The sequence below is a fragment of the Magnolia sinica genome, chromosome 4 (assembly GCF_029962835.1).
Source record: "Magnolia sinica isolate HGM2019 chromosome 4, MsV1, whole genome shotgun sequence".
NCBI classification, from domain to species: domain Eukaryota; kingdom Viridiplantae; phylum Streptophyta; class Magnoliopsida; order Magnoliales; family Magnoliaceae; genus Magnolia; species Magnolia sinica.
In genome coordinates this window covers 113,992,735-114,015,534 of record NC_080576.1, presented here as the reverse complement: position 1 = coordinate 114,015,534, position 22,800 = coordinate 113,992,735, and the positions used below count along the sequence as shown (strand labels likewise).

Here is a 22,800-nt window from a genome sequence, read left to right as displayed (position 1 = left end):
GCCAAGCTGTGCTAAGCTCTACTCGGTTCGGTTCAGCTCATGTACAGTAAGAATCTAAAATTTCATCTACAACTGTTAGATGAGATAAAGGTATGCAACAACGGCCGTTACGGGACCATAACAACTATAACATAATGGTAAGGTGGCAACTGTTATGCATTAGGGTCGTAATGGCCGTAACAGCCTTCTAATGTAGCAACTGTTACGCATTAGGATCATAATGGCCGTGACAGCCTCCTATTGTGACAACCGTTATGTATTAGGTTCATAATGGTCCAATACCGGCGATTTGTTTTTTTTTTTTGAATTTTTTTAAAAAGAACAACCTAACAGCTGTTATAGCCGGAATGGTAATGATGATAGTGGTGGCCAGCCACTGTTACCGTTATGGAATACCATGAATGTGATGATTAGTTATCTACGTCAGTCTGGAATCTCTTGGCCCATTAAAGAAAAAGAGCCAGCATATGTTGACTAAGACATGATCCACAATCTACCTGGACTTTAATTAGTGGATCTATGGACAAAATACAGACCCAATTATTAAATGGATGAGGCCCGGGACTCTCCTTGATCTGACCTGAACCACCCATCTGCACTCTTAGTGGGCCCCACGATGCAAATTTTTTCAGGAAAAAAATGAGCACAGACCGCTCATCAGGTGGGCCACAAATGTCCAATAGACTATTAGTGATCCAATCCGTCCATCAAGTGGGCCACAGTGTATAAGACCTCACCGTATAATCAGGATAGTCAACTCATCAGATGGGAACAAAGTTTCCAGCGGTCTACATTCAATGAAAAGCAGTTCTTTAAAAGATCATGATGGATCTATAGATGAGTTAGAAACATCATGTATTAATACAAACTTCCGGGGATAAAAATAAAAAACATATAACCCTTCCATACCTTCCTTGACCAACACTATATAGATGAAATCTATCATATGTGGGGACACTTAGAAGTGGACAACCATACAATCTTTAAAAAAATAGCTTGAAGTGGGCCACAAAATGCATTGGAAACAAAGCAATGTAGCTTAGGCAGCAACCCCGACTGGTGCACCTTTGAGCCTAGAGGAGCCATACAAGGTCTCTTCGAATCGGATGATCTCATTCTTTGATCCGTAGGCGACTTGGGTCCGATCATCGAGATTGACAATCACCTTGTCGAGCACCGATTTGGTCCCGTCGCTGCTGTAGCCTCCGGCTTTCTCGATCAAGAACCCCAAGGGGGCCACCTCAAACAACAGCCTCAGCTTAGCCTTTGCTGATGGGGACGTGACATTTGTGAAGATACCCTTCTCTTTCACTATGATCTGCAAATCAACAGCCATTATCCCTAACATATTTATCATGTGATTATAATTAATTGGGGTTGGCTACATGAATCATCTTCCTCCATTCCTTTTCTATCAAGGACCATATCTTCAATTAAACCATAGTTCATTGGCTTACGCCGTGTTTGGATACACCATTCAATTGAATTGCGATTGATAACCATTGTAATGAGTTTGGTGTTTTATAAGAAGCGCACTTGCATCACTTCCAAGCGTAGTTCTAAAATTTCAGTGACTCAACTCAAACTCGGTTGAGTCAGCTTCACTCGATGAGATCTAAAGTTGGGCCACTAGGAAACTCTGTCGTGAGTGTAAACTGGTTGAGTCGACTCATTAACTCAGTCAACACAATGTGACTTGTAGTTACTTAAATCAAGTCACTCAATCAGCTAGTCTTTTAATAGAAAAGCTGATGAGATTCAAACTCACGACAACACACAAAGCAAAACTTCTCAATTTTACTAATACCATAGTTCGGAAACCTGAAAACTCGACTCGACTCGATGGTCAGCCGAGTTAAGTGGGTTGAATCAAAGGCTCGACCTGACTCAGTAATTGCTTGGTTCACTGGTTATGTTTGTTTGATACTGGGTGAGAGGTGAATCTCACCGAGTCAAGTTGACTCAGATGAGTTTCTGGTCGACTCAACGACTTTTAGAACCATGATTTATTATAACTAGATATAAGTATTCTAAATATTTCTTGCCATTTTAAATATTTTTAGTTATTAAATACTGAGTCAGGTCGAGTAAAGACCTAGTTGAATCATTGAGTCAACCAGACCTGGCCGGACATTGAGTTGAGCTGAGTTCCTGAACTCTGCTTTCGAGTTGACGTTCGGCTGAAACCTGGAAAGTAACATAATTGCGAGCCCAGTCCCTCTATGCAAGTGATAATTACAATTTGTTCATTTCCAATTTATTTGGAAATAAAAAATAAAAAAATCGCAATCCAAACCAAAAGTGCATCCAAACGCATGCAACCTTATCAAGGATGGCTGAGATGCCGTAACCGAGACAGGTCTACATGTAGTGTTGCAATAAACATAGAAACCTGATGTTGTTGGCGAGTTGCAAACTGAGTCACTGGGTTTTGAAGCAATTGGAAAACAGATGCAGGAGCAAGTCACAATACCTGGTTGACGTCCGGGACCATTCCTCCGGTGTACCGCAATGTGTATTTCTCTCTAACATAGTACTTGATCAGCTGTAAAGGAACAAATTCACTAGTTATAAAGCTGTTCTGGCTTGATAAATTGTAGATTTGGAGCCCTAGGTGATCCAAGTCATCATATGGTGGGCCACATGAAGGAAGAAACAGCCCCATCAGATGTTCTAACCATCCAATTTTGGCCTCTGTTGAATTCAGACCAATAGTTGCAGTGCCCAATTTCCATGAGACATTCGATGATCTGATAGGGGAGAAACTAGAGCATGATCATCCCATGATCTGTCCCACCAGATCAATGGCTTAGGTTGGTCCACCTATATTATTGTTAGATCAAAGAGAGATGTAGAGAGAAGAAAAATTTTATGGATACCTTATCATACTCAGGGTTATCAAATGTAGCCCTTAGATTTCCTGGTGAAAATAGCTTCCCTTCACCAATTTCATAGGTATCTTTGACATGCTGCCATTTTCCTGGCCCACACACCGACGGAGGAGATTGTATGTATTAGAATGATGAAAGAAGAAAAAAAAAGTTATGATAATTAAGAGAGAAATACTAATTGGCAATATGCAGGGAAACAGCTTCAGGAGGAGATTGATTTGCAGTGTGATCCAGGACCATCCATCCAGTGGGGCTCACAACAAACATGCCCAAGGTGGTCTGGTCATCAAGTGGGCCACACATGTTCACTGAATATAAGACCATCAGTCCTTTTTGTTTCTATCTGTATATTTTCTTCATACATTGTATGGCCAACCTGATGAGGGGACAGGCCTAATTTGGTGAGCCAGGGTGCATTCATGGAGCGCCCCGCCTGATGAATGTCCTGGATCTCACACGCATGATGCATGTGTCTAGAAACTCTGCCTCATTGCATTACCACTTCTCTAATCGAATTCGAATTCGAACATAGAAGTGATGATCATGTTTGAATCAAAGCATCAAAAACCTTCGTCCAGAAGAAGGAATTCATGGGTCCCCGGGGCGTCTTTCAGAGCAATAATGTAGGTGGTACGAGGACCGTAGATCCCCATCGCAGCGGCCACTTGATCTCTTCCTGTTATGCCCGTCAGCTTATTCCCAGGCCAAACACCGAAGATGGTACCAACGGTGAAATTCGTGTCCACAATGCTAGAGCCGTCAAGAGGATCAAAGGCAACACTAAATCCACCTGCATTTCAACAACAAAACATGGATTATATCCATCTCCAACTCTTTTGTCAATGAGAATATACAGTTAAGATGATGGCAGATTAAGGACCTTCCACTGGGCCACCCATGTCTTGAAGCTCGGGCACTTCCTCCGAGCAAGCATACTTGCACACATGCGAATACCTCAAGGCCTAGCCATAAAAAATCAAAGAGCTTGATCTTTAAGTAATATTGAACTAGACCATCAAAATCTACCCGTAAAAAAATGGAAACAAAGGACTGTTTGGATGCGCCAGATATTGCAATCAAACGCAACAAGCAGCACACATGATGTAACTCTATTGCAATGAAGTATTTTGAAATCCACCCAACTTCACAAACTATGAAATTTCAAGTGAAACTTGAAACGAATCATTGCACATTTCAATTGCGTTGGCCTTGCTCCGCCAAACAGGCCATAAACAAGTTAATGAACAAACAGTATGGTAGTTACAAATTAGATTTTTTTTCCCTGACCTCGAAAAGGAGCTTGTCCGCAACCATGTCGACTGCGAGCTGTTCATCTCCGAATGAATTCACGCACGCAGTTCCTCCACACGAGGCAGTCTTCACTTTGAAGGAGATGGTCCTCAGTGCTTCTCCCATGCATACCAGAATCCTAATCAGATTCTTGTCTGGCGTCGCCTTTGTCAGGAACTCTTCCTACAATTCGCAAGCTCCTTAAGACTTCCAATCCAAGTTTACGAAAACAAACCCATTGTAATTGTAAGAGATTTTGATTGAATTTGAAATGTAAATTGTAAATCATAACATTTTTAAAATCTTTGTACATTTCAATCAATAATAACACTAAGGGCCTTTCTGTGTACTTCTTAAAAACGAGTTCATCTCATTTAGTTAATCCTAATTATGTATTTGGGTGTGTTTGGTTGCACCAAATTTCACGAAATATCATGAAAATTTGCACCATATTGGACTGATTAATCATGAAAATATTGCAAAATTTCTTGATATTTGGTCAACCAAACACTCCCTTATAATCTAATGTGTAATTCCAATTAACTAAAATGAGATGAACTCATTTTTTAAGTGTCACCCAAACAGGTCCTAAGAATATTTCAAAAAATAGAATGAAATCAACCATATCCAAGCATACCACATCAATTTCTGTAAACATTCCAGTGGAATTTCTCTGTAACAACAGATGAATTATATGATCTGTTGGGTTTTCAATTCTGACAAGTAGGGCCCATGGTTTGGTAATCAAGACCAATTAGCCTGTTGGTTCCCACCATGGATAGGGAATGCTTAGCTAATTCTTTCCAACTGAACGTGGACCACTAATGTGTTTTTGTTCTTGACCATCTAAATGTAGCCTATAAATTGAAAAGTTTATATCATCCCATCAAGGAGATCATTCAGATATAGCCCATCAACGGTGGGATACTACAGAACAATCCTCTTGATTACTGACCCAGGGGCCCCACCTGTCAGAATTGAAAATCCATATACACCGTGCAAAGATGAGGGCCATGTATAAGGTAATTCAATAAATCCATACCTAACCTTCTTAGGAGGGGGGAAAACATGATAAAAACTACTTTTAAGGCGCATTTGGATGCTCAATTGAAATGAACTGCAATAATCGAATTCAATGCAGAACTGACCAAAGTATGACAACCAAGTACCAATTGCAATTCCATGCGCTCTGAGTTCAACCAGCAATTTATCATAATATCAATTTGGGGCTAGCCAAACATTGTGAATTATCTGGGCTGGCCTAAGACTTTTCCAGTCTACTGAATCAATGGCAATACAATTCAATTGAGCATCCAAACACAGCTTTAAGCAACCAACAACAACAATATATATATATATATATATATATATATATATATATATATATATATATATATATATATATATATATCACTTCCCCAAGGAGTTGTGTGGAAGACAAACACAGAAAATGAAGATGTTCAACTATGGGGGGTAGTTCTCAAATGTTTAATTCTCCTGATTTTTCATCTAAACCATGAGTGAAAGCGGGACACTCACACACTAAGTTCTAACCGTCTGATCAGGCATGCACAAATCGAGAATCATTCTTCGCAGGATTCTAATCCAACAGTAGGATCTTAAGTTCACAACATCTAAACCATGAGCGAAAATGGGACACTCACACACTAAATTCTAACCGTCTGATCGGGTATGCACTGAATCAAGAATCATTCTTCACAGGATTCTAATCCAACAGTAGGATCTTAAGTTCACAACGACACCAAAATTCTAATACAATGATCAATCCACGAAAAGTTACTGACAAATCTTGTCAAACTCGTACACTAATTTCCTTATTACAAACTAATCTTATGCATTATGATGTGTTTGGTTGCACTAGATTTCATGAAATATCATGAGATCGTGCACCAGAATAGACTGATTAATGATGAAATATCATGTTACTTGGTGCAACCAAACGTGCCCTTAATCTGATATTTAACCTTACCAAGCTGTCACCGATCTCACATCTGGTGACTGGCACCGAAGAACCCTTCGTCTTCAAGCTCTTTGGCAATGATTTTGACATCACCCGCAATGATTCTCCAAAGAGGGAGCTCGATTTCAAACTCTACAAAGCCAATAATACAAAAATTAAGCAAGAATAAGAACAAATGAATATAGGTACATATATACAAATGCATAAATGTACTTATTCATGTGTGCATGTATACGTACATATAGGGCTATCAATGGGCCAAGCTGCCCGTTGGGCTCCCAGCCAAGCCTGACAGAGGCAGGGCTCGGGCCCAATTTTTGGGCCAGAAAAATAAAGGAGCTGAGCCCGGGCTTGAATCTAGCAATATTTTCTATTCAAGGCCTCTCCCAAGACCGAATTTAGGTCTGTTTTTACATGCCACAGCCGCGAAGAACTTTGATACTCTGACAGAGTGTTATGGATGATATGCTGGCTCATAGAAATTACTTACAAATTGCATGAATGGCATAAATTAATTCAAGTTAAACTATCCAAATTATGGGAACCAGTTTAGATGTATCATGAACCAAAAATTGCGTCTTGTGTAATTATCTGACTATGATTTGGTGGACATTAATAGGATGGTTAAAGATGAAAAAAATAAAAATAAAAAATCCAATGACATTATTCGAACAAATAAGTGTCCACAAATCAGAGATTGGGATTGTTCAACCAATCTGATTTTTAGACTATACGTCGGCAATAGTGAATTTCCACAATTTAATCAGCTTAATTCGATTAATATATACAATATGCACAAGCATGTGTATCAAGGTCAAACCCAGACATAGTATCAAATAACTCATAAAAATTTGAGGCCTGAAATTTAGATGGGCAGGGCTACTTCGGCCTGTTGACAGCCCTACGTGTGTATGTATGCATCTATCAATACATAAGTAGCCCCATAAACAAGCAGGAAGGTTTTAATGGGCTGGTGTCCACTCTCAACTGTTTCCTGTTGTGTGGCCCAACAAAGTAATGGATTGGGCTGAATTTTGGATTCTGGTACTAAAATTGGGGGACGCATCTGATGAACGGATGGATGTCCAACATACATCGTGGTGGGGCCCATAGAGCTCGACCTTATCATAACTAAGGTAGACCTTATAGGGACATTTTCCTTTTATATATATATATACACACACACACGTACACAAGAGAGCGCACATACACATATGCGTGATGTATGTATATCAAACAGAGAAGACGTACATGCACGTATAGCGGCATATGTATGTATGCACGCATGTATACGTATAAACGTAAATGTACATATTTCAATACCCGAGTGCTGAGGAAAGGAGAAATGGAAGATGAAGGAGCCACTGCAGTGGAGCGATGAGAAGCCATGTTTGGGACGAAAGTCCCACGTGAGTAGGACGTGATGCCGGTCTCCATGCTTTTTCAGAAATTGCAGAATGAGAGAAGGAAAAGAAAGTTGCAGAGGCCTTCTTCCTTGGGAGAGCTTCGGTAGCAGCAGTTGGGGAGTGTATTGTTGCAGCAGAGGAGCGTATGATAGCAAGATAAGCGGGCGTTGTGGCTGTGACACGTGGCATGGGGGCAATAGATAGCGCTCTGGGGGTGAGGCTAACTCCCACCATTGGAATGTGTGGCTGCTGCTCTTTATGAGGCTGTTGATAGGAGTGGGGCCCACAGTTCGTTTGGATTCTGTTCTGGGGAGCAGTTTTGCGTGCGTGTATGGTTAACGCGCGCTTCGGGTCTACCGTGCGCCGGGTGCGCGATGACCGGTAGGCCTGGATTGAGGTTGTGCGCCAGGACGCAAATTGCCTGTGCCCCCGACACAGGAAGTTCCTGTAGTCGGAAGCTGTGTGGGGCCCACAGAGATGCCCTTCACAAATCCACTCCGTCCATCAGTTCCGAAAGACCACAATAGGACCGGAGGCTAAATTTCAGGCGGACCCAAAACTCATGTGGGCTAGACCACACGAAAAAGCAGGGATTGAACGGCCACTATTGGAAACTTTGTTAGGGCCACAGAAGTTTTGTATCAGGATGATATTTGTGCCTACAGTTTATCTGAGTGGTAACAATCCTATGAACGGTTTGGATAAGCATAGAAACATCATGGCCAGTTCCATGAAGGTTTCAACGGTGGACGTTTCCGTTCCCATTATTTCGTGTGCTGTGGCCCACATGAGTTTTGGATCTGCCTGATTTTTGGATTTCTTTTCTATTTTCTATTGTGAATTTTTGGATACTCTGGCAGAGTGACGTTTGATACGCATGCACGTAGAAATTGTACATGGGCATACATGATATAGCTAATCATTTTGGTCATTTCAACTTTGGCAAGAACTTCGATACTCTGGCAGAGTACGGCCATCCATGCGCAGTCAGTGAGTATCTGTGCACGTGGCATATGAATCGCTTACTGATGTAACAAATATTGACTGTCCATTAGCTAACACATTCATGTATGGTTAGGATACTCCAATCTAGTATTTTTCAGAAGGATCAGCAATCGAAGGTTGGCCCAGAGTTATGGATGGTCAGACAACTGATCTAAATTTCCAGCTGAATAAATATTCACCATTCATCAACAGGATGGTAAGGACCATCAGATCAAAGTGACATTTAGAAAGAACTGATGAAGTACCAAAAGGAAACCCGGCTCCAAAGCCAGGGACGTCGTGGCTAGAGCAGAATGATTTCGACCTGACTACATACATTCACATCAGCTAAATAGAGCTTTGGTTATCAATCTCTAAATCTCCTCTTCATATTTGAAATATTTCAGTTTCACATCAGAAAAAATCCATATTCTCCAACCTCAGCTTCCCTATCTGAAGAGCAGATGAGGCATCAACCACAGTCTGGTCATCTAATTCAAACAAACCTCTCAAAGCTTAATTTCTATGTTTTTCACATATCCAAATCCATTCAAGTTGTGAATTTCTCACTTTTCTATTTCTTAAAAACATAGAATTGTATAAATAGAAGAGATCCATCAGGTGCAAACTAAGTTTTTAACTTAAAATGAACTGTTACAGAGCTTTGCTACAGGGCAGGGCAGCTCATGTAAAAGCCACCCATGTGCCAGCATGGCCTATAGGTGCAATATTCAAACAGTTCATCATGTGGGTCCAACCTTGTAGTCGTTCTTACACAAAAATAAATCCAATCCATTTGTCAGGTAGGCAATAATTTTAGAAGCAGTTGGACAGGTTAAAAAACCTCAATCATCAAGTTTTTTTTTTTTTTTTTCAGCAGTACATTTGTTTCATAAAACTGTGGGCTACCAGAATTGGACCGACCTGATTCTTGGGCAAGAGCATCTACATGTTGCAACCCTCTTGTGAATGGATTGGATCTTGTATTAATGTGACATTTGCAAATACATGACATGTCTTCTACACGTGCACAGGCTCAGCAAAGCTCACTGTTACATTTCTGGGTATTTTGTCAGCTTGGTGTTATGAGCTATTTGCCAAGGATGTCTGGGTGCTCATTCCAAAAGCTTGGCCCGATTATATCACAATGGTCCACGATCACCTTCTTCCGATATCTTTTGACAGGATCACCATCGTCAGTCAACTTTGTGATTTCTTCTACCTGAAAAATAAATATATGAGATTGTGTGACAAACACAAACTTCATGGCAAAAGGTTAAACAGGCAAAGGGGCCCCATCAAGTGTCTACCTCCACCTTTCAGTGGGGCCCCCTTTAACTGGCTGTTTAAAGGTGTCCAGGCAAGCTTCCACATTAAGGTCGGATCTGGTATCCATGGATAGCCCGGCACGGAATTCCCTTTTGGCTGGGCAAGCATGAAATCTTGGACATGACAGCATACACAAGGGAATATAAGCTCGATTATACTGGAAGGGCTCAACTCATTTTGTAAAATGTAAACCAGTTGTATAATCTGATTTTTCAAGATTTTCAAGAACTCGCTAGCATTTTCAAGTGCTTGATTGAGTATTTCAATTGTATAAATAATCTGATCTATTCAAAACTCCATCCCCCACTTGGTGTCGTCTTCTCAACATTGCAATACATTCTTAGAGGTGGATGATCCTTCTCTGACTGAGTTTTTCAAGCTTCTTTCATACTGAATCAAGTCAAAAGTACTCCATTGATTTAATTTTTTTTCCCCTTACCTAAGAAGCTAACTGTGTCAGCTGGCTAACTTAGTCAACTTCTAATTAAGTCAAGAAAATGAGTTTTCTTGAATTCATAGTACTAAAGCAAAGAGAATTTTCACCGATAGGAAAGTGTTGATACCTTGGCAGAGTTAACCATTCACATACTCGCACATATACATGAGACCCATGTACATAAATCCATTCCATGCAAATCATGGCCTTACTCCACATAGGGCAAGGACCCAAAACCAGATTGAATTGATACTCTTAACCTCCTATACACAGCCATTTTATTTGTGACTTTGGAACCCCTAACTAATTTTTCATTTCAACTGCTCATTTGATGGCCTCCATTTGGGCAGCTAGAATCATTTGGTTGATGTAATATTTGAGTTCTAAGTGATCGGAAATGGGCCCCACAATCTGGTTGACTCGGATGAGGTACATATATGACACGTGCATGAATAGTCAGAACCTGCCAGCTGCCAAACCACTCTTTGCTCTAATAAAAGTGGGAGCGGACATAGCTGGACGGTGTCTGGACTAGAGCTAAAAAGTACGCATGCAGTGTCAGATCAGGGGCCCAGGCTAATTACATGACAGGTAACATGTCAAAGTAAGCAAGAACAACTCAAAACAATCAAGCATCATCCGTAAATGCTCTCTGAAATCTCAGCTGTTAAATTTTCACATAAGCGTTGGTAAGTTGTGTCAATCAGAATCCAGAAGGCATGAAACCAGCTTAAAGAATTCTGAGGTATTTTGTAGTGATTGACAAGAAAATCTGAAGTACACTTGGATTATCACTTTGTTTGAGGCACGTGGTTCAATTATCCAAATTCCAAACCATAAGATATTGTGGGTCCCACCACAGATGCTCAGTGTGCTGAATATCTCCAAATTGGAAAATCCAAGTCATCAAATCTTTGGCATCTCATCGAACTTGGACTGTTCCACAGTGGGGCCTATAATACGAACTGTTTGGATAACTGAACCCTGGGCTCTGCGGGGGGTGGGAGGGAGGGATATTACACCAATCGTGTGAGTTTACTTTTCACTTGATGGGATAGCAGCTAACCTTAGCCCTGAAAACACAAGACCCTTTCCGGAAAATGGCTGGTAGCATATTGTAATTGATATTGAACTGTTGGAACAGCAGTTCATTTTTCTCTTGCGTTAGAGTACCCTGTAGAAATATAGAAATATCAGTCAGTCCCTTGCCTTGACAATATAAACACCTGACATGAGAATGGTTGTATAAAGAAACTGAGGATATGCCAAGTGATAAAGAAATGAAGTGGCTATGAAGAAGAAAAGTTCAACACAACTTCTGTGCAGTCCAGGCATCATCACTGGCAGGAGGGTTTAAAATGAAGAGAAATGCTACGTTCAAACTCTGGGGCCTATATACCAGGTTATGCAAGTCTCAACATAGAATCTATGCAGCTCCCTACAGCAAACATGGAAAAAATGTCTGATGGTCGGGAATATTGTTCTGGTGGACCACCACATGGATAGGGCATATACCAAAATTTAAGGGGACTGGATTGTCATAGCCATCCAATAAGTTGAACGGTTACAGCAGTGGTCCACATTCAACCAGTAAAACCGGAACTGGATGATCAGAACTGTCCAATCACTGAAGATTTTCACCTATAGCCCATCCACATCCACACAGTGGCCAACCAGATTAACAGTTCTGATCATCAGAAATGTTTGCCACTTGAGGAGGGAGCTGCATAGAACTTTTAGGCAGTGACTGTATAACAGCGCTCCTGTAAAACAAATGGCACTGGGGCAACTAAATTAACCACAAACTTGTAAAGTTAGACACTTGAAGTTGATAGCCATAATCCTCAAAGGTTCTAATTGTATAATTTGCCTTAAAATGAAGATATATGGAGATAAGTTTGCTAATTCTGCATGCAGCTCCATACATAATTACATATCTAAGTAGACATGCAAAATTCGTCCAACATGTGCAAGATCCAAGGTGGTCATTAGGTGGCCCTGCCTTGTAGATCCCCTGACCGAAAAAAATAGGATGGTCCACTCATCAAGTGGGCTGCAGGCATCATGTGTCATCATCATTTTAGCCTTCTCCCAGCAATTCAGGTTACCTTTTGAAAGGTAGATAATCAAAGTTTATGACTGGCTGCCCATCGATATCAACCTTCCTCTTTTTACGGGGGATGTGTAGAACCTGATCATCAGAGGTATACTACTCATCCAGCCATCACTTTTGCGGGTTGAGCTCACTGGGGGTTGCAGGGGGGCAGCGCCCTGTTGCTTGGGGGTCCGGGGGCATAGGCCCTGGCTCAAAGGGCAATTTCATTTGTAAACCCTAGTTCATTTGGGGTAATAAATATTCTGCCATGAGAGAGAGAGAGAGAGAGAGAGAGAGAGAGAGAGAGAGATCATTGTGTTGAGAGTTGCTTCTTCGTTTTTGCCTTTGAGCATGTGGATTGGCGTGAAACCATGGACATACCGAGAGGGAACAATGTAAATCTCTATATTGTGGTTTGCCTTTTTTCTGCTTTCTTTTGATTCCGATATCACTTTGTATGTGGTCGTGAGGGGATCTTTCTCCCAACACTGTTATAAACAGGCCATTAGGCCCATGACAAAGGTTCGAATTGACAGCACTTGCATGACAACACGGTCCCACCTAATGCTAACACCAAGCCTAACTATTACACACACCAAAAGGCAAGCAAGCAAAGTAGGGCCATGGAGGGGCAATTGCTGGACATACCATTGAGCATTGGTCCACGAACATGGAGAGTCGTGCTCAAATGGTTGGCTGCACAGACTGATCCATTTTTACCAAACACCACTTACATGTCAACACAGTCCTGCCCCATACTGCATGTTATTTCCACTATCATGCACAGACAACTCAGACAGAGGAATCTGCAAAAAATTAAGGTGTAGAGCATGCACTATTAGACAATCCTGCTAGGTGTAACGACATGTACTACCATCGGACAGAAAGAAATTGGTAAGGGCATGCTTGAGTGATTGGCTGCACAAAATAGCAAGGAACTGAATGTCACATGTTTACCAAACACCACTCATATGCAAAGAGAGCCATGCGCCACGATGTATGAAAGCTATCGTAACATTTGGAACCCACAAGGGGGAATTTATGAACAGTTAAGGTCTAGGAACAAGTGGTGCCAGACAAGACTGCTAAGCATGAAGTCTAACTACAATAATTTAATATGCAATTAAAAAGAGCCCAACAGTCCATTATTCAATTTACGTGGGTAGCTAACTTGATGATTGGACCATCTGATGAGTGGCTTGGACCCTGCCAATGTGGCACACTTCTAAAATAGGAAGCATATGACAGAGAACATGATGTCAGTCTTTTTTTTATATTTGAAGGATAACGAAATTTTATTTAAAAGCAGAGAGAAAGGATAGAGCAACAGGCAGACTAGCTCCAAGAACAAAGGATACTAGACTGAAAAAAGGAAAGTGCAGTGAGGGTTGCTACAAACTGACATGCAGACATGAAAACCAGACTACAATACAAACAAGAGAATTTCCCTGCCAGCCCCCTAATCCAAACCAATTGATACATTAGGGACACATTAGGGAAACATTGGGAAAAAAAGGTGGAATTTTTCAATAAAGAGATGTTAAAAGACATGTTTATATATGTAGAAATCAAAATATTGCAAAAAACAAACCATACATAGTAAGTTTCCATTTCATAGAGCCTAACCATGTGTTGTTGAAAAAATCAGTATATAATAAATATAAAAATTTTATAGACAATCAATAGATTGGCCAACACTCATTAAAATATAAAATTCCACATTAATTAATAGTAAATATAAAAATTTGCAGCTAATTAATAAATCGGCCAACACTCATTAATATATGAAACTTCCACATTAATTAAAAGTGGCAAACACTTTTTTTCTATTTCTCAAAAAAAAAAAAAAAAACACCTTTTCCAATATAAAAATGAAAAATCAGGATTTCCTCCATTTTCCACCATTTTCATTTAAATTTTAATTTTTTTTCACCATAAATCTATGTCAATGCATGAGAAAATGGATTTCCATTGCAATCCATGCTAACATTTGAAAAAATAATTATAATAATATCGAAATTTATATGAACTTCTGTCACCTTTAAGTTCCAACCCGCACATCTTCGTTTTGGGTCAAGATTCTCCCCAAGTCCAAACTTCAATTCAATAAAAACCATGAGTGATAAAAATCGCCTAAAGAACAAAATTTCAAAAAAACAAAAAAACCAAAAATGGAGATTTTTTGGGTTCTTAGAAAATTTCTCATTTTTATATCATTTTTTGCTTATCTATGAATGTTTCCCTGGTATCAAGGATATTATCGCTGGTACCAGGGATATTGTCGATAATATCGCCAATATCGAGGAACTTTTGTAAGAGATTCTTCTCAAAATATCGCCAGTATCAATAACATCTCCAAGTATCGTTAATATTTAGAAAATATCGGCGATATTTGGAAATTTTTACATTTCCAGTAGTTTCAGTAATGCTAACCTGGCGATACCAATAATATTGACGATATTATCAATAATATCCCCAATATTTGGAACACTACCCATGGCCTTATGATGATGCTCAATAAAATCCCATAAGGACATTATGATGCTCAAATGACAAGGAAGAGAGAGAGAGAGAGAGAGAGAGAGAGAGAGAGAGAACAAAATCAAAGAAAGTGGAAACGAAAAAGACAATGGATGCAAATAATGGAACCGAATGGAATCACTGCTTCAATATAGATAAAATTAACACTGTGCATATCGGAACCAACTAACTATAGATCAACAGCAGATAATATTGACACCTTTAAAATATCTTGTGCTTCATTTTTGCTTTTACCAGATTTCACCAGCATCCAGAAACAAGTGTTGTACTGATTGTTGATGTGACCTACAAAATGAAGAAAATAAATGGCATATTAGTCTGTAGTTTATAAATCCATCCCTTCGATGATGATTATATTTTCATCTCACGTTTTTTATCAGTGCATTATTAGGTTCTGGGCCTCAACAACAAAAGGACGAATTCCATACATGTGGGTCTCATGATTCAGTAATCCAAAACATTGATCTCATGGGTAAGGGTGGCAACAGGCCGGGTATTCCTGACAAGTACCCAAGTCTGGCCCAATACAGGCTGGGTATGGGTATAGGAAAATTGGTGTGGGTGTGGATACAATGCTGCCCATAGCTGAACCAAGCCCAAACACAATTATATATTTATTATATACTTAATATTAAAATTAATTTATAATCACTGATTAGTAATTAATAATACTTAGTACTTTTTTATTTACAAATCTATGTAAGGGGCCGGTTCTCACCTTGTTGTATGCATCAACTGTTGATGTATGCATCAACTGTTGATGTACGCATCAACTGTTGATTCCATCCAACCCCTCCTACAAGGTCGACCCACCATGAAAAGTGAACCCACCTTAGCATGTGCATTGTCTATACCATGGATTGAAAACACCATGCATTGTCTATACTATGGATTGAAAACACCGTTAACAAACACACACACACACACACACACACACACACACACACACACACACACACACACACACAAACACCGTGCATTGTCTATACCATGGATTGAAAACACACACACAAACACCGTGCATTGTCTATACCATGGATTGAAAACACCGTTAACACACAAGAAAAAGTCACATCTTAATTTCTGTTATAAAATGTAATCTTTCTTAAGTCAATGGTGGGGGTTTCTTTTCTTGTTTTTTTTTCCTTTTTCTTCTTCTTCTTCTTTTTTTTTTTTTTTTGAAATTTGAAATGATAAAGGGGTACCTGTAACCCAATGGATATGGGCATAGGTGCCCATTTCAAGCCAAACATCAGTGTGGGTATGGGTATAGTGTAGTACCCATTGGCAGGAATGGGTATGGTTACCCTTGCACCCGACCCGAACCTGGCTCAACCCTGCTTACAGGATCTGCCGTGGGTGGGGGATGCACCAAAAATCTCCTACACTGGAAGATCCTGGCTTCCTAACCCAATTTATGGCCTACATAGAGATGGTTAAGAACAAAATACAGAAACTGCCCGCATTTGAAAAAGGACAAAAGACTAAGGGTTTGATTAGCTAAACGACATTAGAAAAATAGCCATCAGAGTGGGGGCCATCAGCTCAACACTCTGGATCACTTAACCATGGGCACGCAAGTGTGGAATTACCACCTTTTGGCAAAACAAACAAGTACTGAAGCTCAGGTTCTGCCAATTCATCTTTTCTCCACTCGATAGAAGTGGTTGGGATTGAAACAAATATGTAAAGTCCATAACCCCCTCTCCAGACAGGCTATGAACACCTGGTTTTATTAGCTAAATGGTTGTTATACTCACAATCTACTTGCCTCCATGCTAGATAATCTCGGAGAATTTCAGTGGATGGATAGCATACTACTCGACCATCAAAATAAGGTGGATACTTCAATTCTTTTTGCGGGAAGAACTCTTTCCACTTCATGACATATGCTGAAGAGAACAATGACACCGTGAGGGACAGTATTTTGCTGCAATTTGATTAAAATTAGGAGCAAGTCAGCATCAAGTCGAGTGGGTAGATACTTGGGAAGACCAACTGCAATAAGTATGGCTTTTGATGACCATTTTATATGAACTCCATAATCTTGGACAACATATAATTTTTTGACTGGATCCTTTTCTGTAAAAATTATCCAGGCTAAAAGATCAAGGATGCAAGAAAAACCTGGCACGCCTTTGGTAGAATTTAGTTGTCTTCTTCATGACAAAACTGAAAATTTGAAAACGGACAGATAGAGGCATTACAAGGTGAAGGACCAATCAATTCAAATTGTAGAATAGGAGAAAGATTAGATGCAACTACTTGACACTTGGACAGTCCAATCGTCGATCTGGACTGTCTAACTGTTCCAGCCTGCTCTTCATAGGCTACCATGAACGAATCCAATTGACCAAATGTTCCTATCTGATCATTAGCTTGAACAAAGGATCAAGATCATTTCTAACAAAATAGGTCCCCTCATCAATTAGAACCACCCATTTGGTGGATTTACCGATGGTCTTAATGATGGTTAATGCATAAAAAGGCCAATGTTTCCAGATGGTTCGGATCATCTGTTTAACATGTTTTTTGCAAGGCAGCCTCCAAAGAGTGAGCTGGACTAAATGGCTGATCCAGATGAATGACTGGACAGTGCACATGTCCAAATGCAATTAATTGGATGTGACCCCAAATATCGAGTGAATTGGTTCTCCACATGAAATGGGTGAGTGTCCATTTTATACATATTTGGGGCGACATGAAAGCATTAGCTTAGCTTGCATGCCTCCCAACGCAACAGCTCCTTTATTTTCCCCAATCAACGGTTACAGCATAAAACGTCTAGTTCTTATCTCCACGATTTTGGACAGGAATCAAATGCCCACACCTAGGTACGTGGATAAATCCAAATATATCCTTAAGTACATACCATTTCTCAACAGCGCTAAGAGATAGTAGCAGCAAGGATATCACATGCAATGCCATGCAAATGTTCGAGTTCATGATAGCTCATCTGTGAAGCAGCAATAGTACCTGTACTCATCGCTGACGCCATATGAGAAAACTATGTCTGGGAACTCCTCTACCACAGAAACTGCACATGAATTCATTAGATTCAATGCTTGCTCGTCATTGGGCTTGTCAAACTCGTGGACTTCAGAAAACCTATACCATAAACCATAAAAGTAACCAGCTTTGGGTGCAGAAAATGGGAGGAATGCAGCATAGTACCATGCTCGCCAAGACACGAAATTCATGTCCATGGATTTAGCAGCTCAGATCATGATCCAGGCAGAGAGAGGAAAAGAATGAAATGGAACACCAAAGAAGCTTCATATAAAGAGTCTCTATGTGACATAAATAGAGTAAATAACTGATGCAAGATATTTCTAAGGTATCAGATACTCTCATGGCATTATGATCATATAACAGCCAGGGAGTGTTCAGATTACCATCATGATGGCCATTGTTTCAATGGAAAAACGATTGGGGGGGGGGGGGGGACATAAAACATGTTGCCATTATATGCAAAGTTATATACTTGTATGACAATATGAAACAAGTACCATACTACCATCTCTAATTGATGCAATCATACATGACTTTGTTAAACCAATATAATTACCTATGGAAATGGCAGCCATCAATTCTAATGACGATCCAAGTGGAAGGCATGAGCCTGTCTTCGACTTCAAAGGACTTCACATACTCGAATTTGCTGTTTGCCATTTCCAACAGAACCAAGCTGCTTGAGAATAAGACCTTTCCAACTCCTGATCTTTTCTTTCTATTTCCTCAAACCTATAAATTCTCCTTTGAGATCAAGAGCTGATAAGAAAATCATCCTTGTTACCAACAGTATGCAATTGTAGCCTGTTTGTATTCAAGCGAGAAAAAAACAATAGTTACATATGAAAGCTGCACGAAGTATCCCAACTTGGATTGGTGGAATCCAAAAGGTAGATGAGGAAAGAAAAATGTCAAACCTGTGGAAAACTGTGGAAAAGGAAAGGTTTCCTTTTCTTTAGGTTTGAGAATGGAAAAAGGAAATGGCCCTTTATAGAGGAAATCTGAGGAAAAGTAAATCAATTTCCTCAATCCTCCGAGGGAAACCATCACATATGAGGAAATCGATGTCATATCCCCCATTACTTTTTTTTATTTCCATCAATCCAAATAGTGTAGATATGCATATGTATGTGTATGTTCAAATTGATGACCACCCGGATAAAATGTGCTAACCAATCCCAACCATAGCTAGAGGAGGAGGTTTGATGTCAAGAGGACAGCTAAGCATGCAACTGCCGATAATCATGAAAATGAGCTGACGCCAGATAACTTGGACAAGGCTATGATGACAATGATCACTCACATATGACAAGAAACATACGCCCTGACAACAAGGATGTTAGGGCATCAAAAAAAGGAAAATATCTACAAATTCTGCCATGACACTAGGGCTGTCAAGGGGTCGCATCCCATAGTACCAAGTACCCAGGCTAGCTAGGTACAGGTCTTGCCAGTGTGACACATGCACCAGTGTGTGGATGTGTATTGCTCGCACTTAGCAAACTTCTTTTATATGTTTCGAGGGTTTTTTTTTTCATTCTTCTTTAATTTGCCTGTCTTTACAACTAGACCAATTTTTTTTCCATAGTCCACTTGCTTTCTGCTCCATGTTCTAAGGGGTTGTTCGGCAGCTTGGATTTTAGGGCATTTGGTATTGGAATCCAAACCTGAGACAAAATATTGTGTTTGACACCCAAGAACACAAGGGAGAATCCTAAATAAGCCCCCTTTTCAATTCTTCTATAAAAGGTAGCTTGCAAAATCCATGGGATTTGGAAAATCCTCTATAACAGTTATATTTTTCAAAATGGCTATTTAAGGAGAGGAGTACATGCATTCAAGACACCTCCAAATCTAGTTTGCCAAACAAAGTTTCTACATTAGACGAATTGAAAATCCAAGTGGCCAAACACAACCAACAGAATGGAAATCTCAGGGATTCGAAATGTTGGATTTGGATTCTTGAGTAAAAATCCAAATACAAGCTGCCAACGACCCCTAAATAACATGGACCTTTTACCTTTTACGTTCACCATCTAACTTTCAGAAATTTTTACTCACCCCTCCTATTTTCTAACTCTTAAGACACATCTAAGGGGTCATTTGGATGCCTATAAGTTTTTAAGTTGTTACTTTCACCTGAAAGTGACTTTTCAATTGTAAGTCAATTTACAAGGAAGTGACTTCTTACAAGTAAGTGGACTAACAGTAAATTTCGTTCCCCAAACATCACCTATAAGTGACTTAACTGTAAGTCACTTCCCACTTATAGAACTTACAAGCATCCAAACGACCCCTAAGACCACTAGTCTATGTTGCATGGTCTAGGGGGTTTCACCTGGTATGACTTTACAGCCGTTGCAATAGAAAGTATTGCCCACTCTTGAAAATCACCAAATGGTCATATACTTTTTAAAATATTTTCTATTGCTAAATCATATGCCATTGCAAACATAAGGACACCACTCCCAATTCATTTGTTTCACAAACCCAAATCCCACATTTTCCCTCATACCCATCAGTATCCTTGCCTGCACGCCTATTTGCATCTCCACCCATAAAATACCTTTTATGTCGCATATGGGGGCTACCACGGTCGTATATTCCGTCTGATCGCTTCATCAGGTGTGTTTCACAACGAAGAACAAAGGCAATTCACACAAGCAAAGACTCAATAGGTGGTTGGTGGCACACATGTGCAAGACATGGATCACTAATCAGTCGGGCCCACCATGATCATGCACATACCCAAAAACCACGCTTGTCCATGCGTACAGAATGTCAGAAAGCTGGTCAGTTTTTTGGCCCAGCCACCCATGTTCATCGTTCAGATGGGTCAGACTCTGATCAGTGGGCCAACTCCATTTCTGTGATCGGTCACGTACGTAGTGGGGCCCACCTGATGAATAGCCCACAGATTTCTCACATGTGTATCCTACCTCGTGCGAATCATCTGCAAATGGAAGGGAATGAGGAGGAGTGGAATACCTTAGGGAGGGGGACTTCGTCAGTTGCTGCTTCTCTGAAATTGGGGAAATGGAGAAATGGTCTCTCCGACACCAGGTGATGCTGCTCACTTGCCGGCGTCAACAGCAGACGGTGGCGGAATCAATGAAGCCGGGCCGCCGGGAGAGAGAGAGAGAGAGAGAGAGAGAGAGACTTGCAATCGGATCCTTTTAGTTCGCGCTGCGGTTTTGAAATACCCGAAAAGGGGATTCGGATTCCACCCGAATCAAATACCTACGATTCAACCCGCCAGGCGCCAACGGCCAAACACACCTCTATCCCTCAAATACCCTCCAATCCATCATATTCCAAACGATCCCTCAGATCAAAACCTCCCAAACAGTGGGACCCACTCTAGATGAATCTAGGTGCAAAAACAGAATGATTAGACGATCCTGATCTTTGGATAATGGATATTTGTTTATTAAAATCTCAACCTCAACTTCTTTCCATCTCAACCGTCCACTAGATGTCTACCAACCGTCCCGTCAGAATCATTAGTCCAATTCGAGTTTGGGCTATGACCCATCTATACTGAGGCCACGATCTTGTCACTTTAATTTGGGTTACGCATATGCCACACGTATACATATCATGAGCACATGCATATGGAAAAACATACTCCGCAAGTGTATGCGAATATCCACTTAAAAAATAAGTTGCGTGGTCATCAGGGCTGATGTACAATGTCCTCACGCTTTCAGTTCATACTTCACAGAGATGGGGATCAGATTCGAGTGATCCAGATCATTGCACTGATGGGCCTCATGATGGATGGACCATGCCCAAAAAAATTCACCAAAAAATACTAATAATTTTTTTAAATGCCGATAAAAAAAAATTTAAGTAAAAATATATTTTTTAATTAATATTATAAATCAATAAATAGTTTTAAATTTTTTTTAATATATAATAATTATATATTTGTTTAGTTAAAATATTAAACAGTCTACAGGTTAATATCATGATAATTTCATGATAAAATCACAGAAATTTAATAACTGCCAATATTTTGAAAATCCTGTGGCATTACCATATCACTTCTTGTGAAAATACGAGATTTTCAAACTCTCGGCCATATCAGTCACTGATTTGAAGAGTATAATCGGACCCACAAGAGGTGTGCTGTGGCCCAAAGGTCGCATTGAAGAGATTTCCCATGTATCATGGCCCATTTTTCCTACAAACGTCCATGTTTGTTTCAAATGTGCATTTCAGTATATTTTTCAACATGCACCATCCATATTTGGGCCCAACAGATGAACAGCTCAAAATCAACATACACATGACTGCGTCCAGCACAACAAATAACTTCGGCTGTAGCTATTTGATTTGCAGGCCATTTCCACATTGCAATTCAAATCGATATTGCATCCAAACAAAGTTTCCAAATTTTCAAGTCTCTGCTAGTAACTAGCAAATCCCATCTCCAAAACCAAATGCAGATTGAATCATCGGGCCTACACGGTCCCAAACATCAGCAAAGGTATAGCTTGCCCACACAGGATGCCCCATGGTGCCAGCGATCCAAACCATTGATCTGATGGACCCGTCTGCAGACAGCAGATGCCGCAGAATATTTCTGTATTGAAGGATTCCAAGTTCGCAACACTTCGGTCGGTGGACTATTTTGTTGAATGTGCAATACTGTTGCATTTCTCAGGACCTTTTCAGGTCATCCCCCATCCACATGAGGTCCATCAGATCAATTAGGATCAGAAATCTGCGAACCACACATACATGATCCTGCATTATCAGAAAACTTTAAATTTGTGGATGAGCAAGACCCTATAATTCCTACAAGCTAGCCAGCAGTCAATCACCTGCAA

At 40.2% G+C, this 22,800-nt stretch overlaps 2 protein-coding genes across 7 annotated transcripts; both read right to left on the bottom strand.

The window, feature by feature from the left end:
• Positions 1-793: 793 nt before the first annotated feature.
• On the bottom strand, positions 794-7,743 carry LOC131243944 (sedoheptulose-1,7-bisphosphatase, chloroplastic). 2 transcript variants are annotated; one of them, XM_058243588.1, is made up of 8 exons: positions 7,474-7,743; positions 6,172-6,294; positions 4,179-4,364; positions 3,772-3,853; positions 3,460-3,681; positions 2,880-2,980; positions 2,474-2,545; positions 794-1,318 (listed from the first exon to the last, which is right to left on the bottom strand). In XM_058243588.1, exons 1-8 carry the CDS (start codon positions 7,597-7,599, stop codon positions 1,040-1,042), a joined length of 1,191 nt encoding a protein of 396 aa, XP_058099571.1. In that variant the 5' UTR covers positions 7,600-7,743; the 3' UTR covers positions 794-1,039. The 2 variants fall into 2 exon arrangements, with proteins under 2 accessions (XP_058099571.1, XP_058099572.1); XM_058243589.1 differs by having other exon boundaries at positions 7,486-7,739.
• Positions 7,744-8,982: 1,239 nt separating this feature from the next.
• LOC131243943 (tRNA(His) guanylyltransferase 1-like) lies at positions 8,983-21,285 on the bottom strand. Of its 5 annotated transcripts, none has more exons than XM_058243582.1 (8): positions 20,954-21,280; positions 18,522-18,769; positions 17,930-18,061; positions 17,081-17,125; positions 16,714-16,883; positions 15,153-15,238; positions 11,384-11,491; positions 9,048-9,774 (listed from the first exon to the last, which is right to left on the bottom strand). In XM_058243582.1, exons 2-8 carry the CDS (start codon positions 18,623-18,625, stop codon positions 9,643-9,645), a joined length of 777 nt encoding a protein of 258 aa, XP_058099565.1. In that variant the 5' UTR covers positions 18,626-18,769; positions 20,954-21,280; the 3' UTR covers positions 9,048-9,642. The 5 variants fall into 5 exon arrangements, with proteins under 5 accessions (XP_058099569.1, XP_058099565.1, XP_058099567.1 ...); XM_058243584.1 differs by having other exon boundaries at positions 18,522-18,724; XM_058243585.1 differs by having other exon boundaries at positions 18,522-18,709.
• Between the last annotated feature and the right edge of the window lie 1,515 nt (positions 21,286-22,800).